This window comes from Phocoena sinus, chromosome 3 (genome assembly GCF_008692025.1).
Source record: "Phocoena sinus isolate mPhoSin1 chromosome 3, mPhoSin1.pri, whole genome shotgun sequence".
In the NCBI taxonomy this organism is placed as follows: Eukaryota; Metazoa; Chordata; class Mammalia; order Artiodactyla; family Phocoenidae; genus Phocoena; species Phocoena sinus.
The window spans coordinates 20,086,106-20,108,166 of record NC_045765.1 but is presented as its reverse complement, the minus strand read 5'-3'; the positions used below and the strand labels follow the sequence as shown (position 1 = coordinate 20,108,166).

The following is a 22,061-nucleotide window of genomic DNA, read 5'->3' as shown; positions in this document are numbered from 1 at the left end:
ACAGCCAAGCACTACTGAGTCTTCCTTCTAAATACATGTTCTCTTCATCTTCCCTGCCACCCCATTTGTGACCTGGACAGCTACGTCAGCATCCAAGTAGCTCTCCTCCCACTCGCTCTTAATTGCACAGGGTCTGTGTCCTACACAGCAGCCAGGGAACTTGCTAGAAAGCCCATCTGATTACCTCCCCAGCCCCTCTGTACCCACTTGAAGCACCCAATGGCTCTCCTAAGATCAAGACTCACCATCCTTGCCCCCTTTAGGCACCAGCGACAGTGGTGGTCTTTCTCCTCTTCCTCCAGGACCTCACGGGCCCTTTGCCCCAGAGCCTCTGCACGTGCTGCTTCCACTCCCCGAGCTGCCCTCCTCCACCTACCTAGTTAACGCTTGCTCACATGTCACCTCTTCTGTGAACTGCCTCTGAGTCGGTGGTTCTTGAAACGGGGTCTCTGACCAGCATCATCAGGGAACTTGTTAGAAATGCCAGTTCTCAGGCCCAAGCCCTGTGCTAAGGCATCAGAAATTGGGAGGCAGGGCCCAGTGGTCCGTGTTTAACGAGCCCTGCAGGTGATTCTGATCCGTGCTCTTGAGAAGTGCTGCTCTAAAGCCCTCAGTGCAGGTCATGGATTTTGTCTTCTCCCATCTGTGAATTCCTCTCCTTCAGAGGTCTGCATTTATGATGACACAGGTCTTTGTGAGATTACCTGATGCCTGGCTCCCCTGATAGACCAGAGCACAGGGGACACTCATCTTCTGCTCCTCACTGCCTCCTAGGACTAGGCCTGGCACACCCTGGAGCTTAGGGATGTGGGTTGAACAGATATTAACTGTCGGCCTCCAGGTGGTCATGGGCTTCTCTGGCTGTGGGGGAGGGGAAGGGACTGGTCCCTTACAGAGCTGGGACCCTCAAAGTGGACAAGGGGAAGGTGAGAAACCTTAAGAAGTTTGGGGAGCGTTCAGCCCCTGCAGAAAAGGCTGCTGTTCAGAAGGCAGGGAAAGGGTCTCCCCAGCCAGAGCTTTCCCTCCCTCCCTCACCTCCCCAGTCCCTCCTCCACCCTGGGGTAGCCCTCAGCTGACTGCTATTGACCACCGAGCCAGGCCTTGTTTTGTGGGCTTTATGTGTTTTATATCATTTAATACCTAAGCTTCTGCGTTGTGTATCATTAACATTCCCATTTTATAGAGAGGGAAACTGAGACTCAGTGAGGTTCAGGTACTTGGCTGAGGTCAAGGCAGGGAGGACTTGAACCCAGGCTGTATGACAGGTGCACTGGCCCTCGCCATCCATGCCCAGGTGGAGAACACTCAGATGGCCCAGGAGGTAGGAAGCAGGAGTGCAGTGGGCCAGCAGGCCTGTGTGGAACCTCATTTGCTCTTCCCTAGGGCAGCGTCAGCTGTAGCAGATTGGGAGAAGGAGGCCCCACTGTTGCCAGACCTCTCTAAAATTTCAAGAGCAACCAAAAATGTGGATGTTTTATATCCTCCTTGTTTCTAAATAATCACATTAGAAAGAAAACCCTTAGGTGCTTCCAGAGACCAGATAAATGCCTGTGTCAGGTGACATTGATGGTGAAATCAAGGGGGTGAATGACAGCAGAGCCAAAAAGGAGACACCACAATGTGTGTATAAGGTCTCGGACCTGGCCCCGCCCTGCCCCCCTCCCCCATGTCAGAGTCGCAGCTTCTGCCACGTTTGGGACGGTCCGCTTTAAATTCAGCGTCCACCCTTGGCGGGATGCGGTTTCACTAAGGGCAGACCCCTAATACTGGCCCTTACCATCGTGTCTCAGCCCCCACATGGCCAGCACCATGTGGGCGGAGGCTGGTCCCAGCTGTGTTCCCAGCCCCCCGGGCTGCATGCAGGTGCTCACTAAATGCTTGCTGATGGAAGTAATAGTGTAAGCCCTTCCCCCTCTGAACACCCCACTCCCCCACCCCTACGCTGGCTCCTCCCAGTCCCCTGTCCTGGGTGAGCGGGGCGGGGCGATGGTGGGTTAAAGGCCGGCAGCTGGGGACCCCCTCGGATGCTGAGTGCCCGTGGAGTCCAGGCTGTAGAATGGCTACGGCGCACTCTGTAAGTCCACTTGCCCGCCCCCTTGGGCAGCGAAGGCTGGGGCTCACCGCCCACCTTGACTTCTTTCTTTGGTCAGGCCAAAGAGGCTGAGGGTGGAATCCAAAAGTGGAAGAAAGAGAAGGAGGAGAAAGAGAAAGAGGAAGAGGAGGCAGCAGCGGAGGTGTGGGTGGGTGAGGAGGCTCTGAGGAAGGCCCGGGCCGAGGGCCCCGTGGAGAGCAAGCTGGAGTTGCACCCACTGCTGAACAGGTAGGCCCTACTCTTGGCATTGGAATCACTTCCTCATCTGGGAACGGCCAGAGCTGGCCTAAGACTTGGGCTCTGGTGGCCCTTCCAGCCTTGACCCAGCTGAGATTCTGGGTTAAAGGCCCTCACTCATCCCCTGGCCCTTCAGGATAACTGGCTCCAGTCACCTTGGGCAGCCTGTGCCCCAAATCCTATCTACCCGTTTGCCCTTGGAGGGACAGGGCTTCCCTGCCAACCTAGCTGCTGCTTGGGGCGGGCCAGGTGGGTGCACTCTGCTTCCTCCTGGCCCCCCTCCTCCAGGTGGGCTCTGTGGTTCTTCAAGAATGACCGCAGCAGGGCCTGGCAGGACAACCTGCATCTGGTCATCAAGTTTGACACCGTGGAGGACTTCTGGGCGTGAGTGTCTGCCCCTCATGGAGGAGGCTGGGGCCATGGGGTTCTGAGCTGGGGGTCCTTCGCAGACCCCACCCCTCCAGGGAGCTGCTTTCTACACAGCTTTCCCAGTCTTCCCTGGGGCCTTGCAGCATCTGCTGAGGACTGGGGCTTGGTGGGTTCTGCAAGGAGGTGGCGGGGGGATTGGGCTGGGGCACATTCCCCCCCCTGAAGCCTCCTTGGGACCCAGGGAGAGAGCCTGGGAAGTGGGAGAAACAAGGAGTTGACCCTGACTCTGCTGGTCCATGCTTTGTGACCCTGGGCAAGTTCCTGCCCCTCTCTGAGCTTGTCTCAGCCACAAAGTGAGTTTTAAGGCTGTCTCAGTGTCTGTGGTGATCCAGTGAGGAGATCTGAAAGGTGCTTCACAAACCCTAGAGGTGGGTGAGAAGGTGGGATTTGAAGGTCTGGGCAAGTGGGGATGGAATTCCTGGCAGGGGGCACCGGTATGAGCAAAGGCTTGGAGGCTGGAAGGTGGGTGAAAAGCAGTGGGGTCTGGTAAGAGATTGAGGGGGTCTGAGGCCAGTTGGAGCCAGGCTCTAAAAAGCCTGGACTTTCAGCCTGGGATGGGGCCTCTCTCCAGGATGTACAATAACATCCAGCTGGCCAGTAAGCTCTCTTCCGGCTGTGACTACGCCCTGTTCAAGGTAAGCCCTGCTTCCCCACCCCCACCCTGTCCCCAGGGCACAGGGGGGCTGATTCTTCCCAGCTTCCTCCCTCACAGGGGGTTTGGGGGTGGGGTGCCGAGGACAGCCTCCCTCAGAGTCAAGTATAATTTCAGATCAGAGGACCGCTCTGCAGAAGCATGGACAGAGTGTCTGACCTGAGCTGTACCTTGAAGGACAGGGGAGGGGGAAGAAGGGGGAACAAGGAAGGAGTCTAGGTTTCTGGCCTGGCTCCTTAACTAGGGACGTGCATCAGAATTGCCCCAGGACACTCATCAATGTCCAGGCCTGTCCCTGGAGGTGCTGTGCAGTGGGGCCCTGACATCAGCATTTAAAGATTTTCCTTAGGTGACTTGTTTCCAGCAGCTGAGCCTGGAATGTCTGCCTCTGGCCACACTGGGGTTGCCCCAGATGCTTTCTTTTTTTTTGCGGTACACGGGCCTCTCACTGTTGTGGCCTCTCCCGTTGCGGAGCACAGGCTCTAGATGCGCAGGCTCAGCAGCCATGGCTCACGGGCCCAGCTGCTCCGCAGTATGTGGGATCTTCCCGGACCGGGGCACGAACCCGTGTCCCCTGCATCGGCAGGCGGACTCTCAACCACTGCGCCACCAGGGAAGCCCCTCCCCAGATGCTTTCTTAATGACCTCCATTTGAACTCTCATATCAAGGAACTTGGTTCAGTAAAGGAGATAAACACACCCACGCAAGGCTATGTGAGGTGACAGATGTTGAGGCTTAGGGGCCCATGGGAACTCACAGGAGGGTCTGGGGGGCTGAATGGCTGGTAGAACCTGCTTTTTCAGGAGGGATGAAGGCAGAAAGGTCCTGGCCTGTGGAGGCCTACTGAGGGGCTAGAGCAGGACCTGGGGAGGTGGCCAGGCCCTCACTTTCCTCTGAACAAAGGGAGGTGGTTGATCTGCAAGCCTGCCTCCCAGGATGGCATTGAGCCCATGTGGGAAGACAGCAGGAATAGGCGGGGTGGCCGCTGGCTGGTCAGCCTCGCCAAGCAGCAGCGCCACAGTGAGCTGGACCACCTATGGCTGGAGACGGTGAGTGAGGGACTGGGCGGGGAGGCTTCCCAAGGGAAGGGGCTGGGCTGGTGTGTAGCGGTGGTCTCAGGGTGGTGGGGGCAGACTCTGTGCCCACCAGGAAGGCTCATCCTCCTCCGTTTTTTTGGCTCCAGCTGCTGTGTCTGATCGGGGAGAGCTTTGAGGAGCACAGCCGGGAGGTGTGTGGGGCCGTCATCAACATCCGAACCAAGGGGGACAAGATTGCCGTATGGACGAGGGAGACAGAGAACCAGGAGGGCGTGCTGCGCATTGGGTGAGGGGTATCTCTGGCACAGGGTGGGGGCTGGGTCTCTTCTAGGAGAGAAGGGGAAAGTGGTGGAAGGGGCGTGGTTTGGCCTGCAAGGGAGACCTCTGGAACTCTGCATGCTGTCTCTCCCTTCTTTCTTCACCACTTGTGTAAAGGGTGTGGCATCTCAATTTCAAACTGTTTCTTAACAGATCTCTTTTCCTTTGCACTAGGCACATTTTGGGTTTCCACATGGGTAAGACAAATACAACAGGAGTTACTGTGGTTGGAACCAGGGTAGGAGCTCTGAGCAAAGGACCCAGGGTCCCACGTTATCTCCAGGACCCGCTGCTGACTGCCTGTCTCCTTTCCTCTCCCACTTACCTCCCAGGCGTGTCTACAAAGAGCGCCTGGGACTCTCCACAAAGACCATCATTGGGTACCAGGCCCACGCAGACACGGCCGCCAAGAGCAACTCCCTAGCCAAGAACAAATTTGTGGTGTGAGGGGACCCTGGCACCACTGCCCAGTTGGCTGCCCCTGAGTCTCCCACTGCTGTGTGTGTGTATAAAAGGGGCTGGGCTGGGGGCAGATGGCATGGTTCTCACCTATTCTGGAGTGAATACGAGCACTCTTTAATGTGAATTGGGGCCCAGGACAAGGGGCAGTTCTGGTGGGGGACCCAATGTGAGGGACCAGGGCAACGGAAAGGTGGAGGAAAGCCTGGGCTTATTTTACCCTGGGGGTTGGGTTGGGTAGAGTGGGGTGAGGTGAGTTATTGGTGGGAGGAGGGCTCAATTGCAGGTGGAAAGTAACAGGAGAGAATCCTAGGATCCAGGACTTACTCCGTGCTCCCCACCTCGGGGAAAGAGGCTAGGTGGCCCGAGGGTCAGACTCTTCCATCTGGGGGAAGGGGGCTCAAGGCTGCTGACCCAGAGCTGGAGCTCAGGGACAGGAGTGGGGGCTCTCTCGATTGATCACTCTGCTTTAAAAACTTTTATGGATTGCCTCTCATCAGATTTGTAGCCTTGGAGCCTACCCTGTATCCCACACCTCCCCTCAGCCAGCTGTGCGTGGGTCCCTAGAGGGGCGGGAGTGGGGGCGGGGGCGACTGATAAGGCCCTGGCCCAGGAGAGGTGGTCAGGCCTTACTACGGTTCTGCTAGATGATGATTAACTGGAAGGTGATGAAGCTTAAGCCCCTTTCTGTTTCCTAAATAAATACTTTTAAACAAAACCAGAATTATTTTTAAAGAGGACTCTAAAATTGAGTAAAATTCAGGCCCCCCAAACCTTGATCTGCTCTAGTCCTGCCTTGAGAGGGCTCATGTGAGACGCCCCAGGTACCAAGGAGCCTGACCAGGGTGGAAGCTGGTAGGGGGGAGAGGGCTTAGACGGTGGGCGGTGGGGCTTTAACCGCCAAAGGAGCTTGAGCTAGGGGATGCAGTATATGCCCCTGGCAAAACTGAAGGGGCAGGGAGCAGCAGGAGTGGCCCTCACAAGACCCAGGTGTCATCCACTCTGAGTTTGAACCAGTAGAGGTAGAACTGAATTTCTGGGGCTTCCCTGGTGGTGCAGTGGTTAAGAATCTGCCTGCCAATGCAGGGGACATGGGTTCGAGCCCTGGTCTGGGAAGATCCCACAAGCACGCAGAGCAGCTAAGCCTGCGAGCTACAACTACTGAGCCTGCACTCTAGAGCTGGTGAGCCACAACTACTGAAGCCCGCTCTGCAACAAGAAAAGCCAGCCCGATGAGAAGCTCACGCACGGCAACTAGAGAAAGCCCGTGCGCAGCAACGAAGACCCAACACAGCCATAAAAAAATTAAAAAAAAAAGAATTTCCGTCCAGTGAGGAGCGCTTTTTTAAAAAATTTATTTTTATTGGAGTATAGTTGCTTTACAATGTTGTGTTAGTTTCTACTGTACAGCAAAGTGAATCAGCTATATGTATACAAATATCCCTCTCTTTTGTATTTCCTTCCGATTTAGGTCACCACAGAGCAGAGTAGAGTTCCCTGAGCTATACAGTAGGTTCTCATTAGTTATCTATTTTATACATAGTATCAAGTGTATATATGTCAATCCCAATCTCCCAATTCATCCCAGCACCCAAAAAGCGCTTCTGATTGGACTCCACTGTAATAAAACGTCCTGCACGTGTGCTAAACACCATCCATATAACCATCCTCCTCTCGCTCACCAGCTCAGTAGTTACTCCTCTCTAGGGATGGGAACAGACGGCAAGGCCGGGGATTGGGGTGGCGCTGGTCCTGAGCTTTGCGGTGTGGGGGGAACTAGGGGTCTTTCGTGTCTGCGACTTGCGGCGCCCTCAGCATCTCAGGTTGGTCTGAAGGACACTGCAGCGGCCAGCGCATAGGGAGGAGTCAGGCCTAGAGGATAGCCTCCGAGAGGGCTGAGTCGAGCTGTGGGAAGGGGCCTGTATGGGGGTGGGGTCCGGAGGGGACAGTCGGGAGGGGGCGGAGCCAAGCCCAGAGACTGGGCTCCAAAGGGGAGTAAGGCTGGGGGCGGAGCCTATGGAGGGGGCGGAGTCAGGCCTAGAGGTGGGGCTCTGAGGGGGACCAAGCAGGGGGCGGTCCGGGAGCCGAGGGCGGTCCCTGCGGGGCGGACCCTGGGGGTCGGGCGGGGCCCGACGGGCGCTCTGGGTGGCAGCAGCCATGAAGCCGCAGCCGCCGGGCTAGGACCCGGGCGGCTCCAGCCCCGGGCGGCCCGCGGAGGGCTGGGCCCAGCCCCCGGCTCCGGTTCCCGGGCCGGCGGGCGGCCGCTCACCATGCCCGGCAAGCACCAGCACTTCCAGGAACCCGAGGTCGGCTGCTGCGGGAAATACTTCCTGTTTGGCTTCAACATCGTCTTCTGGGTGAGAGCGGGGTGGGTTCTGGGCCCTGTGCTGGGGATGGCGGGAGAAGGAGGCTTAGTCCCCTACTAGGGGGAGACACTCTCTGCCACAAGGGCTTGGGACCGTCCCCCCACTCCTTCCTCCCATTCGCACCTCCACGCCCACCCCCAGGACCACCCAGGGGAACTACGAAGAGGCCCGGATTGCAGGGGACGGGTCCCAGCCACTGCGGTAGTGGGAGGGGCGGGGGGGACAGTCTTCCGGGGTCTTCCCGAGGCCCGGCGGAGAAATGGGAGGTGTTTCCGTGAAGACCCCACGGGCACGCTTAGTGCGGGCGCCCCCTCTCCCTTCCAGCCCCTTTGCTACCCGGGGGCGTCGGGGATACGCGGAGCCCCACCCCTGGTTTTACCCGTAGGGAGGAGAGCCTCCTCGAAGGACGGGATCCTGTCTCCTGCCCCTTTACCTCTCCAGTACCCGGGCCTGCTGCCTCGCCTTAAGCTCCTACAAAGGGGGAGGGTAGGTCAAAGGTCGAAGCCCCACCCCCCACCCCAAAGAGGCTTGCGGGCAGGGAGGGCCAATCGCCCTAGTTCTCGGCCGGGGACAGGGGATATTTCCTGATGAGAGGCCAGGAGAGCTGGCCCTGGGGAACAGAATTCAACATCCACAGCTGACCAAACCGAGGCTCCAGGGCAGGGCTGCCCCTGCCTGGAGAAGGGAGCTGCTGGTGCCCCTCCCAGGGTGGCATCTGTAGCCCTGGGCCCTGCCAAGTCATCTTTCCCTTCTCCCTCTTCATCCCATATCTCCAAGGCTACTTGCTGCCTCTGCAGTCTCTGCTTCTGACGTCTTGGGTCAGAATGCCAGACCCATTCAGTTTTGTTTATCAGGACTTAGTGGCACTGCCCTCTACCCACATGCTGCTTATGCAATGTGGGTGTCCTTTGGCCCCAGCAGTGCCCAGCCTCGAGGGTGTGAGCCATGTGCAGAGAGCACTAGTCAGGGAAGTCTGAGGCTCTGGGTGAAGCAGGCCTAGCTGTGAGACAGTGAGCAAGTCACTTCTCTCTGGGCCTTAGCTTCCCTGGCAGCGAGTGGGTGATAATGAAGCCTGCCCCTCAGGACTGTTACGCAGATTAAATGAATTATAACTTACTGTATTCTTGCAGCTACTTTATTATCTACATTTTACAGGTGAAGGAACAGGCACAGAGAGGTTAAATCTTTTAACCCAGAGTCACACAGCCAGTAAGTGCAGAGCCAAGGTGACAGCTCAGTGGGCAGTAGACGGAGGTGAAGCAGAGCATTAAGCAGAGGGAACCCCCAGATGTCAAGGGGCGAGAGGCATGAGAGACCCAGGCTTGTTCCAGGGTCCCCCAGGATGGGGAGCCCGAGTGTGAAAGGCCCCAGGTCTGGGGCAGAGAGTTTGAGTTTTATGTTGAGGGCAGAGGGTAGCACCGAAGGCTTCAGTGCTGGGTGATGGGTATGTTCTAGCTTCTGTTTTGGAGGCAGATCTGCCTGGCTGACACGGGGAGGGTGAGTGAGGGGCAGGGTTTGGAGGTAGGGAGACCAGGGAGGAGGGCTGGGGCAAAGTTGGGGTGGTGGCAGGTGGGAAAGGTGAGGAAGGCTCCAGGGGAAGTTATGAGGCTGAACTGACGGGACTGGGCCACTTGGGGGTTTGGTTTTGGGTCAAGGTGGCCTGAAGGAGGTACCTGTGAAACAGGCCCAGAGATTTTTTTATTTTAATGGAAAGCAGACCCTTATGTTACCCTGCTCAGAACCTTCCAGTTTTTTCTCACTAGAAACAGTCCAGACTCCTCCCCGTGGCCCACAGCACCCTGTGGTGTCTGGCCTTGCTGCCCTTCAGTTTGTCCCTTGCACCGCCAAACACGATCTTACCTCTGGGCCTTTGCCAGTACTTCCGCCTAGAATTCTCTTCTCTTCAATGCACCTTTTCATCATTCAAACCTCAGCTAAAATGTCACCATGCTCCCTAACTGAAACATGCCCCCACTACCCTATTAACTCCCCATTTCATCACCCTGTTTGATTTTCTTTAAAGGCTCTGTTGGTATCTGAAATTACCTTGTTTGCTCACTGTGGATTTCCCCCACTGGAGTGTAAACTCCATGAGGGCTGAGAGCTCATGTGTCCTATTCCCTGATGTATTTCTGGTGCATGGAATGGATCCTGGGACATGGAGGCGTTTGCAGCAGGCAGGTGGACTAAGGGCTCTAGAGCCGGGGAGAGGTTTGGGTGGAGATCAGGAGATGCCAGTGTCACGATGGGGTGAAAGATGAGTGTGAGAAGAAGAAGGGTAGAAGGCTGAGGTTGGAACCTGGTGGGGGAGGGGGGTAGCCATGTGCAAGGCGCAGGTGAAGCAGAGCATTGTAGGAGGGAGGCTGAGAAAGGGCAGGAGGAGGAACGGCCTTGCATTAACCATGGAGAGGTTTGGGAAAGAGGAAGTAGCGATCATTCACCTAAAGGCCACGGGCGGGTCAAGTGGGATGAGGCAGGAGAAGTGATGTTTGGTTTCACATCCCAGATCCAGTGTGGGGGAGGGAAGGAAAAATATTTCTAGAAAAAGAGTAGAGCAGTGGGAGGAGCCTGGGGTTGGAGAGGGGAAGGTGCTAAAGGTGGCAGGTCAGGGGTGGAGCTGACTGAGGCTCTGTGCTGAGGGGAAGGAGCCTGTAGAGAAAGCAGGTGGGAGAGGGAGGTCTGAAGAGGTGGGGTCATGGCCTTGGGCTTGGGCCAGAGGGGCACTCTCCCTCTGAGACTAGATGTCCTGCCCGGGTTCAGGCAGCTGCCCTTGATATCCAGGGCTCTTCCCAGTACGGAAATGAGGTGGGATAGTGGGTGGTGTTTAGAAGGCCTAGGCTGGTGCCACTCTGCTGATATGGGGCTGAATTGGGATTCCCTGTCATTTAGGGGTCTTTGGCTGTGAACTACAAACATGTACTCTGCCAGATCGAGGTTGAAAGGGTGGGACGGGAGTGAGGTGGCAGTCACAGAGTTGCAGGGCAGCAGGAGGACCAGACTTGGGAGGGGGCAGAGAGGATGCCAGGAGCCTGGAACCCTAACATAGGCCTGGGGTGAGAACAGAGGCTCAGGAAACAGCTGCTGCCACTTGGTGGGACTGTTTTGGCCATCCTCTGCTCCAATTCTGAGTTCCGAGAAGGGGCCCGCCTTTGTCCATCTTAGGGCTGGGGACGGTTCAGTCTTCCAAGCTGTGTCCTGTGGGAAGAAACACTGAGATGCATTCTTGGGAAGATTGAAAGGACCCTGAATGTAAATTGATATAGCCACTATGGAGAACAGTATGGAGGTTCCTTAAAAAATTAAAAATAGAACTACCATATGACCCAGCAATTCCACTACTGGGCATATACCCTGAGAAAACCATAATTCAAAAAGAGTCATGTACCACAATGTTCATTGCAGCTCTATTTACAATAGCCAGGACATGGAAGCAACCTAAGTGTCCATCAGCAGATGAATGGATAAAGAAGATATGGCACATATATACAATGGAATATTACTCAGCCATAAAAAGGAACAAAACTGAGTTATTTGTAGTGAGGTGGATGGACCTAGAGACTGTCATACAGAGTGAAGTAAGTCAGAAAGAGAAAAACAAATACCGTATGCTAACACATATATATGGAATCTAAGAAAAAGAAAAGAAAAGAAATGGTCAGAAGAACCTAGGGGCAAGACGGGAATAAAGATGCAGACCTACTAGAGAATGGACTTGAGGATACGGGGACGGGGAAGGGTAAGCTGGGACAAAGTGAGAGAGTGGCATGGACATATATACACTGCCAAACGTAAAATAGATAGCTAGTGGGAAGCAGCCACATAGCAGAGGGAGATCAGCTCGGTACTTTGTGACCACCTAGAGGGGTGGGATACGGAGGGTGGGAGGGAGACGCAAGAGGGAAGAGATATGGGGACATGTGTATATGTATAGCTGATTCACTTTGTTATAAAGCAGAAACTAACACACCATTGTAAAGCAATTATACTCCAATAAAGATGTTAAAAAAAAAAAAAAAAAGAAAGGACAGACCCTGGATCCCATTTACAGCCCTTTCCCCTCTTTCTCTCTTTCCCCCTGGCTTCCTGAAGACCCTGAGCAGTAGTGGGGAGGGGGCTCTGCTGGGGGTGGGAAAGGATGCTGGTGCCCCAGCCCTCAGCTCTTTGCTGCTGCTCCTGCAGGTGCTGGGAGCCCTGTTCCTGGCCATTGGTCTCTGGGCCTGGGGTGAGAAGGTAAGGCGGTGGGGTAGGGTGTGGGGCTGCTCTGGGTCAAGATGGTGGGAGGGCCAGCCCCCCCCATTTGCCTCTGCTCGCCCTTCACAGGGTGTTCTCTCCAACATCTCGGCGCTGACAGATCTGGGAGGCCTTGACCCTGTGTGGCTGTTTGTAGTGGTAGGAGGCATCATGTCGGTGCTGGGCTTTGCCGGCTGCATTGGGGCCCTCCGGGAGAACACCTTCCTGCTCAAGTTTGTGAGTGCCCTCCCGCTGGGGACCCCAACCTCCTCCCACCCACTTCTTGCATAGTTCATGCTTAATAATGGTAGTTTTATTATTATGTTATTGTAACAATAATCACTAGATTTGTATTCTCCACGTTTATAGTATCCTTTCTGTTGTACGGGACCGAAACCTAGTGGCCTAAGCTAAAAGGGCCACTAAGAAAGCCCAAGGGCGTGTTAGCTGCCAGCGCATTTGGATCCAGCAGCCACCACAGTGTCACTTGTCCTAGTCGCTCTGTTTCTCAGCTCTGTCCCTCTGGGTTGGCTCCAGTCCTCTTGGGGTGGAAAGATGTCCAGGAATGGGTGGGTGCTGGCTTCAAGCTGCCCTCCCAGGAACTCCTGCTGGAGGCTGAGTGAGGCTCTCCCTTCCCAACCATTCTGCCCAAGTGCTTCAATTGCATCTCCTTAGTCCTGGTTGGCCGCCTCTGGACCAATCCCTGTGGTCCCAGGGGAGGTAATGCTCTGATTAGTGGGATCTTGACACCTGCCCAGTCCTCTATGTGGGAGTGGGAATGGGGAAAGAGGTGGAGGTGGCTCCTGCATAGCAGCAGAAACTGAATGTGTGTGTGGAGAGTGGTTTCTCAAAGACAACAGGGTGGGTAAGAACAGCACTATCTTTTTTCATCATAAAACAATACTAACATGATAGAAGGTGGGGACTCTGGGCTGTCTTGGGTCGGGGTGCAGGAGGTTGGAGCCCCACCCAGTGGCAACCCCAGACCCTGTATCTCTGACCCCCACTGTCTGTGTGCCCCCAACCCCAGTTCTCCGTGTTCCTTGGCCTCATCTTCTTCCTGGAGTTGGCAACAGGGATCCTGGCCTTCGTCTTCAAGGACTGGATTCGAGACCAGCTCAACCTCTTCATCAACAACAATGTCAAGGCCTATCGGGACGACATTGACCTCCAGAACCTCATTGACTTTGCTCAGGAATACGTAAGTCCAGCATCCAGCTCTGACCACATGCGGGAGGCACGTGCTGGGCAGATGAATGAGGGAGCAAGCTCCCTGTGTGCTGGGTCTGTTCCCTCGCCCACCAGGCCAGGCAGGCCCCAAGGAAGCGAGCCAGGAGGGCCCCTGTCTGAGAGGAGGCCAGGCCCTCGTGATCTCCATGTGCCTAGCCCTGCATGGTCACAGCATTGGGGAGCAGAGGCCGAGGCCAGAGGATTCAAACTGGCAACTCCTAGGCCAGGCTTACAGAACACTTAAAGGAGGAAACGTGGCATAAAAATATAGATTTCTTCTTCTACTAAACTGGGCCCACAGTATGGGCTGGCGCTACATTGCCACTGCCCCCTTTGCTGGTAGAGGGACTGTTTGCTGTGTCCCCGCCGCTCTGTTTTATTATACCTGTCAGCCCTCTTCCCTCATTTATATTATTCGTTTGGCCTCTGAACATATTCGAGTTTGAGGCCCGCCCCCCAGAAGCTCTGCCCTCAAGCTTGCAAACCTAACCCCTGTGAAGAAGCAGTCAGTGAAAAGTTCACAAAATCCTAGACACCTCCCGCCTGCACGTTCTCACCCACTCACGCGTAGTCACACACACTCAGAGTCATACTCCTTTGGTGCCATCCACCCCAAGAACTGCTCTGGGATCCAGAGGTGAACCAGAGCCGGTGCCTGCTTTGAGGAGCTCTCAACCCAGGGCAGAAGTAAACAGAGAGGCAGGTGGTTAGGATGTGATTTATATGTTCATTCAACACAGAATTGTTATGGACCTATTCTGTGCCAGGCTCTGGGCTACGGGCTGGGGATTCAGAGGTGAAAAAAGCTGGGACCTGTGTTTGTGGGGATGGTAGTCTGGGGGAGGAGACAGATGATAAAAGAGCAAAACAAACAAATGTGTGTGTGTGTGCGTGTGCGTGTGCGTGTAGAATTATAAATTGTGGTAAGGGCTGAAATGGGGAAGCTCCGAGAAGGCGAAGGCCTCTCGGGGGCAGCCTTGGGAGAGGAGAAGGCCTCTCAAGACCAGCCTTGAGCTGGTCCCTTGAGGGCCAGCTTTTTAGCAGCCTGTGCCATGTCAGTGAGTTAAGGCTGTGTGCTCCTGTCTCCCCACTAGATCATGAGCTCCCTGCTTCATTGCAGCCCCACGATGTGCTGGGTAGGGGTAATGGTGATACAGGTGCTGACAGCAGCATCTGTGAAGTGGAATGGGATCATTGTGAGGGTGGCAGGATTGCCCTCCTGTCCCGGCAGAGAGGAAGAGAGAAGGTCTTATGTAAAAACCGCTGGGGCAAGTGTGGGGAGACGGGTCACAGATGTGGGGTTCAGTGGTGCCTTTCCCTACAGGGTTTGTTGAAACTCGAACCCCTCAAGGTGGCCTGGAGGAAGCCACAGTCCTTGGGCCACCATCCCTGCCCCCTCCCTTCCTTTTCTCAACCTCTCTTGGACTAGGGGACAAGCTCAGGAGCCCCTTCCTACTCCACCCAGCCCCCACCAACCCGGGCAGGAGCCTCAAGCTGCTCTGGTGGCCCTGGGCCCAGGCCTGGCCTGTCTGTGGCGGAGCTACCCGCCTGCCTGGCTGCCTCTAGGCCCCCTCCCGGCCAGCCCAGCCCTGTCTTCCTGCAGCCTGGGCCTGTCCCCAAACAGGATGGGGCTCCTGGGCTGGGCCTGGCTCACCTGGGGTTCTTCTCCCACCCGCTAGTGGTCTTGCTGTGGAGCCCGAGGGCCCAACGACTGGAACCTCAATATCTACTTCAACTGCACTGACGTGAACCCGAGCCGGGAGCGCTGCGGGGTGCCCTTCTCCTGCTGCGTCAGGGACCCTGTGGTGAGTGGGGCCTGGTGAGGAGGGGTGAGCCTCGCAGTTCGCAGGCCCAGTCTGGGAAGAGCCCATCCCCGGGCTGGCTCGACTCCACCCTGCTCTGGGGGATGTCGGGGGAGGTCAGCTTACATGGGAGTAGCCCTGTGGGCTGGGGAGTTTGTGTCCGTGGGCAGTGCTGAGGCCTGTTGGATAGGGACTGCTCCTCTTACGCCACCATGCTGGGGTAGCAGGGTTGGGGGTCCTGACCCTTTTATGGCTTTCTTTAGAGCAGAAGCTTCTCTCGGTGGCACCCCTCCAGTCACAGTGCACAGGGACAACGAGGGCCAGGTTTCTTCCCGTTCTTATAAAACTCGAGCAGTCAGGGTTCCTAAAACTGAAGCAGTTCAAGCTGGTGTTGTGGCCATGCGCCCTGGCATCAGGGAAAGAGGTGCACGGGTCCCAGCCAGCCTAGCTTAAGGAGCGGTGGACACAGCGGAATCCACGGTTCCATCTGCTTCCCCTGAGACCCCATGGATGCCCCCCCTCCACTGAGTTGCTCACTGGCCTGTTTCTTCTCAGGAAGATGTCCTCAACACTCAGTGTGGCTATGATGTTCGGCTCAAACTGGTGAGAGGGGAGGGGACAGGGCTGAGGGCAGCTGGGGGCACTGGAATCGGAAGGCGGGGGGTCCCCTATAGGCTCTAAAAGGCCTCAGGGATTCGGGGGAGGGGATGCTGAGTCCTAGGAGGCACACGAGGCTTGGTACTGCCAAACACAAGGCAGTGGACGCCACTAGAGGGAGAAAACAGTAAGACATGGATAAAGAAATACGAACAATAATGTGACAATTTCAGCTAAGCACTTGGAAGAAAATAAAATCAGAGAAGTGATGGGATTGGGGCAGAGCAGTCAGGGAAGGCCTCTCGGAGGAGAAGGCATCTGTGCTGAGACCCCGATGAGGAGAAGGCCCTGTGGTGGAGCTCCAGGCTGCAGGCACTAAGGTGTAAGGTCCTGGGCGGGGCTGAGCTTAGCAAGCTGGACTGAGATGGGGCCTGCAGTGGTGGTGGGTGGGCTGAGCCGAGCCTGGTGCCCATCTGTCCCCAGGAGCTGGAGCAGCAGGGCTTCATCCACACCAAAGGCTGCGTGGGCCAGTTTGAAAAGTGGCTGCAGGACAACCTGATCATCGTGGCTGGGATCTTTGTGGGCATCGCCCTCCTCCAGGTACCACTGTGGCCCTGCATGCCCTCACTCTGCCCCTGCCCTGCCAGTGGCCTCTCCCTCACCTGCTCTCCGTCTTACAGATCTTTGGTATCTGCCTGGCCCAGAACCTCGTGAGTGACATCAAGGCAGTGAAGGCCAACTGGTGAGGCTGCCTCGCTGGCCATGGCCACTCGCCTGGCTGACCCAGGGACCCCCCCCCACAACTCTCCCCATGATGGGCAAGGCTGCAGGAGGTGTTTCTGCTTGGATCTGAACCCCACGTGGGGCTTGCGTGCCTCTGGGCTGTGCACCCATGGAGAGAGCTGCATGGCTCTGCCCGGGCTGCCTGTCCTGTAGCTGTGTGCACGGAGGGTGGGTGTGGCCAGTGGGTGTGCACAGGGAGCCGCCATCTCAGCTGTTGTTGGGTGGTTGGCTCTCCAGGGGACTAGGAAGGGCACAGCTAAGAGGGGGCAGGCCAGGTGGGGTGGGCTTGGGGCCTGCTGTTGCATGGGACACAGCCTCACGTATCTCAGAGCTCTCTCCACTAGCTGTGACCTTGACCCTGCCAGGAGCCCACTTCAGCCTCAATGTCTCAGACTCTAAAATGGGTCCAAGAATTTTCTCTCCCTTGCTTGCCTCTCAGGATCAAACATGATGATGGCTACAGACTACTCAAATAAACAAAACCTTGAAAACCACTGGCTTCCGCCCGGCATCTTGAAGGCTCTGTCAGCTGCAGGTTCTCAGCAGAGCTCTCCATCTTGGGCCCCAGCCTGGAGCCATCCGCCAATGTGTTTTCTTGGCCTGGGTAGTATATACATTTGAGCCAACCTTTAAAACTTGGTGTATTTCACATAAAAGTCCAGATCCCCAGCTTCTTGTGAAGATTGGCCATCTGGCCACAGCAGCTCTTGGGACGTCGTCTCCTGGGACATGTGCTTCCTGTTCTCTGAGGGACCCACCCGGCCTGTGCTGCTCACCCTTTAGGTTGGGGTTGGCCTCCCCACTGCTGTAGGGTTTTTCCCTGCAAACACTGCGAGGCTGCCGTGGGCTAAGCCTGGGGCGAGGCACCAGGATGTGAAGAATGGGGAGGCTGGACCCTGCCGTGAAGAGGCCACACAGCCTAGGAGGAGTCCAACCACACTGGAGACTGAGATGGGTGCCCAGGAGAGTGGCTGAGGGGTGGAATGGAGATCAGGAATGTTTGGGGAAGGAAGTAGTTGGAAGTTGAAAACTTGGCACACATGGGGTTGGGGGGAGCCTGCTTTGGGACCCATAGTGGTTGACACGGGCTCACTTGGAATCAAATCGAAAATCTTCATGGAGGCCTGCAGAGCTGCCTCATGGCCACCAGAGGGCGCACCAGCAAGCTTTGCCTGGGTCTGGCTGCTTCGTCCACAACCTCACTCTGGTACAGCCAAGTGCCTGGTGTGTCCACCCAGCTTACCAGTGCTTTGGGTTCAGGGAATTTGAGAACTTCGAAAGGAGCAACTGGCTCAGACTTGTGAAGTCTGCTGCTCTCAGCTCTGCCTCTTAGCTGTGTGTAGAGTGACTGCCGCACCCACCCATCCCTAGGGTGCCCTTTGTGGATAAAAGGAGGGATTTGGGCTGGTTCACAGATCTCTTGCTCAGATGCTCTTAAGGTTGTATAAATGAATGAAGTAGGCCTTTGACTTGTGTGGTCTTTGCAGTGCAACTGACTTTCCTACTGTTCCTGAAGACTACACAGAGAGACATTGCTTTATGATGAAAAATATTTGGACCATCAAGTTGATAATGGCAGCTGACCTTGAGGTACAACAGAGTGGTGGGGACTGGCAAAGCACAGGTCCCCATCTGAAGTTGGTGGTTGTCATTTAGTTGTGGCTAATTGCTATAAAGTGGGAATGCAGGTCTAATGTCAGAAATCTGGAGAAGCCAGAGATCCAGGCTTTTATGTGAAATATCCCTATTTTTAAGGTGTTGACAACTAATGAAAAAAAAATGCAAGCCCAACAAAAGAGGAGGGAGCCAGCTTTGGCCCCTGTGTCACTACGGTTCCCTCTGGGATAATCACCCATTGGGGTCCAGGCTGCTGTGCCATTCAGGGGTGCTGGGAGCTGCTGCCAGGAGGGGAAGGTGTGGGGTATGCAACCAGCATTGTAGCTCCCAGACACAGGCTGGACAGTGTCCTGGGGTCCCTGACAGGTACCAGTGGAGTACAATAAATGCAGCTCACGATATTGTGCACGTCTTGCAATTTTTAATTTCACAAGCTTTTACTTTTCATTTTCCCCCTCAAGCCTCACAACCCCCTTGTGAGGTGGAGACTCTTTTCCTGATGAAGAAACTGGGCTCAGAGAGGGGAGCGAGTTGCCCACCACACAGCTGGAGGAGGCACCCAGATCTGAGCCTTCTCGCCGGAGTTCTGCACCAGACCCGTCCTGCCTTTCTGATGCATTTGGGTGACGCCTGCACACTTGAAGTGTGAACCAGTAAGGGACAGCAAGGGATCGTTCCCCAAGCATGAGTTGAGCTTCCACACAGGTGCCGGGGATGTAGAGGAGAGAGAAGGGCAAAGTCCCAGCCCTCGCGCTGCATTCTCGTGGGGGAGACACAAGTAGGCAAGTAAGCATTTTTGTTAGTAATATAAGCTATGAAGAAAATAAGAGTGATGAGCTAGACAGTGATGGCTGGAATGCCTGTGAGAAGGGACCCCTTGCTGGGGTGGTGGAAGGAGTCCCATATCTGGGAAGCTCCAGGGGAACAGTGTTTCAGGTTTTGGTACCAGCTGCCCTAGAGGCCCTGAAGCTGGGTAGGCTTGGCATAAGGGAGGCTGGGGTGCTGGAGAGGTGCAAGTGAGTGAGGGGCAGAGGGCACGGACAGAGGGAAGTGGTGGAACCAGGATATATTTGGAAATAGGACTGATGAGATGCATGGGAATGACTGGAAGGAGTGGTCGTGAGCTTGGCCGTGGACCCAGAGTTCTCCAAAGCTCAGTTCTGCTACAGGACATCCATCCATCCACTCGGGTAGGCCCTGGCTGGAGGCTGGGGTTGCTGAGGCAGCTCAGACTTGCCCTTTCGCTCCCGGAGCCCACGGTTTCCTGGTAGAGGTAGTGGTGCAATGTGTATGTGGTGACGAGCACATGGTGATCACTGCACGTGGCGTTTCATGCTGGCGAGAGACAAATCTGCCCCCAGAGTAGAACTTGGAGCAGTTCTTTTCCTTGGACCGAGGAGCCCTTACCCAGATGGGACCTCTCCGGATGTGTAGAAAATGCAAGGAAGCTTATAAGCTACCTACTGCCCATCACACTCGGATCCCTGGGACATGGGGACCAAGGTCACCCTCCCACCCACCATCAGGGACACTGGAGGTGACGGGTGGGCATTGTCTTGCAGCCTGGGAGACCCTCAGGAGCCATGGGCCTACCTAGTCTAACCAGAGGAGAGGCTGCCAGCAGCTCCCCTATCATCTTGGCAGGAGGGCATCTTCTGATATCAGGCTACCTTGTGCGTGAGGGGAGGGCGGGGGAAGAACTGGAAGGGACAGATTGAGCCGGACCATTGGGCCCTTGGATCTCTGGACGAGGAGGTCAGATGGGCTATGGAGTCCGGGGCCTGGGTTCACTTCCAGAGGGTGGCTGGCGCATGCCTTGGAAAGAGACACTCCCGGCGGCCACCAGAGGGCACCAAAGCGCAGCCCACGCAGGCAGCAGAGTCAGCTGTGGGCAGAGAGGGGCTGTGGGTCGTTGGAGGGAGGTCCGCGTGGCTAAGCAAAGACATGCCACCTTCCAGAGACCTGGGGGCCCACCCTGTTGGTACCAAATCCAGACCTTACCACCCTCTGCTTTATTCTCCGAGGACTTAGAGCAAATGACACTGCCTGCCCCACAGATGCCTCTCCCAGTGCAGTGCTCAGGGAGACCGGAGCCCACCTTCCCATCCCTGAAGGCGGTGATGTCTGCCAGACACAGCTGGGAAGGGGGTCACTTTCTCTAGGAGGTTGAAGCGACATGCTCCAACACATACACCTCCATTTGCTCATTCAGCCAGATTTACTGAGCACCTAACTGCGTGCCAGACGCTGTGGTGGGCACTCGGGATACATAAGGGAACAAAACGAGACCCCCATCCTTGTGGTGCTTACAGTCCAGATCAGGGTTGGCAACCTTTGTCTGCAAAGGGCCAAATAATAAATATCTTAGGCTTTCAGGTCATACAACCACTCAACTCTGCCTTTATAGCAGAAAGCATCTCTTGACAAGACGAACGAATGGGCTTGGCCATGTTCAAATAACATTATCTGGACACTGAAATTTGAATTTCATATAATTTCCATGTGTCACAAAATACTATCCCTCTTTTGATTTTCAACAATTAAAAAACATAAAACCATTCTTTTATATATAGCTCTGGAGCTGTGTAAAAACAGGCAGTGGGCCAGATTGGCCTCACACACAAGCTGGTATAGCCGTCCCCCACTGCCCCCTCCCCCCAGGAAGGGAGAAGACCAGGCACAGCGAGCCTCACTGCTGTGGAAATATGAGTGAGCAAGGGGCCTTGGGAGTGTAGGGGCTAGGTCAGGCCTCGGCACTAAAGAGGGTGGTCGGAGGGAGCCTTGATGAGACAGCAAGATAGAGCAATGACTTTTTATATTAACTTTAAATCATTTTGGTAGCACAGGCAAAAATAGGAACCCAGTCTACTTAAAAAATGGATGACTCTAAGGTCCCCTTACTGCCCTATTCTATTCCCCTCTCCTCTCCCTGTGATGTTGGAGCTGTGAGCTATAGATCCCTCTGGACCACTTACATTTTAAAAATTTCCTCCTCATATTATGCACTCAGAGACAGTGTTCAGCATCGTGTGTATGTGTGTTAAGTGGCGGGATACTGTCCGCATCTTGCTGGGCTAGCTTTCCCCCCACCGCTCCCCCCACACACACCAGTGATGTGTTTTGAAGACAGAGTCACATTTGTGCATGTAAAGCTGCTTCATTTCTCCACTTCGGGGGTGTCCCCTGCGGGGATAAGCCATGTTTTCCCTCTCCATCCCTTTCCTTGACTGTCCATGGATAGTGGACAGTCAAGCTCTTCCCACTTTGGGGCTCTTTCCGCCACAAGGCTCTGGTGAGAGACACAGCCGGGCCTCCTCTCCTGGGGTTCCAGCTGGAGCAGCCACTGTTCACTGCACAGGACGAGGGCTACAAGGGAGGGTGGCTCGAAGTCGGGGCTGATGGCAGAGGTGGGCCCAGCAGGTCCCTTCCTGTGCCTAGAGGCGTCATGTCTGCTCCTCAGCCCAGGCACCGGCCTGGTAGGCTGCATTACCACAGATCTGGGACCTGGAACTCAGCCCATCAGAAGTGTGAAAGCCACACAATTAGTCCCTTGGCACTGTGAAGGCTGTTGCCACGGTAATGCCTCCCTGGTCCCTCGTGCAGCCATGCAGATAGATGGGGACATCAGCCTCCCGCGTACAGAGGGGCCTGTGCTGTGGCCTGAGAGAAGGTCCTGCCCTTGATCGAGGCTGTTATCTTAGGCTCCTGGAGGACTCGATGCACCTGGACACCTGGGTCCTGCTTCCAGAAATGATCCTCTAGGAAGTAGCTTTCCAGGTCTGCCTCCCACTAAGGCCAAATGCTCCCCAGGCTGCTCCAGCATGCCCCATCCCTAATCTGTGGGCATCTCCTGGGAATCATGCCTTGGGGGGCAGTCCCAGCAGAGGGACCACATGGAATTCCAGCCAGCTCACCCATCAGCCAACATTTGCCAGGTACCTTTGTGTGCCAGGCTGGGAATTCTGCAGTGGCTCCAACACAGTGTCTGCCTTCAGGGGGCTCGTGGTCTGGTGGGAGATGCAGACAGGTGAATCACCAGTCTTTATGAGTGATTTATTTGTTTGAATAGATGGTGCAGGCATGTGGTTAAAAACTGCAAACTGTGTGGAAGTCTCTGTGCAAATCTTCCTCTCGCCCCTGTCTCCCGGTCTCCTGCCCCTCCCCGGAGGCAGCCACTGCTGTCAGCCCTGTCCACTTCCCTGGAGATGGTC

At 55.6% G+C, this 22,061-nt stretch overlaps 2 protein-coding genes across 4 annotated transcripts; both read left to right on the top strand.

The window, feature by feature from the left end:
- The first annotated feature begins 1,258 nt into the window (after positions 1-1,258).
- Positions 1,259-5,213, top strand: EIF4E1B (eukaryotic translation initiation factor 4E family member 1B). The gene is made up of 7 exons (XM_032626489.1): positions 1,259-1,321; positions 2,151-2,320; positions 2,618-2,713; positions 3,330-3,393; positions 4,347-4,460; positions 4,595-4,734; positions 5,099-5,213. Exons 1-7 carry the CDS (start codon positions 1,259-1,261, stop codon positions 5,211-5,213), a joined length of 762 nt encoding a protein of 253 aa, XP_032482380.1.
- Positions 5,214-7,355: 2,142 nt separating this feature from the next.
- TSPAN17 (tetraspanin 17) lies at positions 7,356-18,280 on the top strand. Of its 3 annotated transcripts, none has more exons than XM_032628170.1 (9): positions 7,356-7,582; positions 11,771-11,821; positions 11,912-12,058; positions 12,852-13,022; positions 14,731-14,856; positions 15,409-15,456; positions 15,934-16,050; positions 16,131-16,192; positions 16,673-18,280. In XM_032628170.1, the coding sequence occupies exons 1-9, from the start codon at positions 7,496-7,498 to the stop codon at positions 16,707-16,709; spliced, it is 846 nt and encodes a 281-aa protein (XP_032484061.1). In that variant the 5' UTR covers positions 7,356-7,495; the 3' UTR covers positions 16,710-18,280. The 3 variants fall into 3 exon arrangements, with proteins under 3 accessions (XP_032484061.1, XP_032484063.1, XP_032484062.1); XM_032628171.1 differs by lacking the exon at positions 7,356-7,582 and adding an exon at positions 9,629-9,768; XM_032628172.1 differs by lacking the exon at positions 11,912-12,058 and having other exon boundaries at positions 7,359-7,582.
- Positions 18,281-22,061: the final 3,781 nt, after the last annotated feature.

Coding starts and splice junctions, on each gene's coding strand:
- TSPAN17 (XM_032628170.1), top strand. CDS start 7,496: ATGCCCGGCAAGCACCAGCACTTCCAGGAACCCGAGGTCGGCTGCTGC. Junction 12,059..12,851: donor ACACCTTCCTGCTCAAGTTT/GTGAGTGCCCTC, acceptor CCCCAACCCCAG/TTCTCCGTGTTCCTTGGCCT. Junction 14,857..15,408: donor GCTGCGTCAGGGACCCTGTG/GTGAGTGGGGCC, acceptor GTTTCTTCTCAG/GAAGATGTCCTCAACACTCA.
- EIF4E1B (XM_032626489.1), top strand. CDS start 1,259: ATGACAGGTGCACTGGCCCTCGCCATCCATGCCCAGGTGGAGAACACT. Junction 2,321..2,617: donor TTGCACCCACTGCTGAACAG/GTAGGCCCTACT, acceptor CCCCTCCTCCAG/GTGGGCTCTGTGGTTCTTCA. Junction 4,461..4,594: donor ACCACCTATGGCTGGAGACG/GTGAGTGAGGGA, acceptor TTTTGGCTCCAG/CTGCTGTGTCTGATCGGGGA.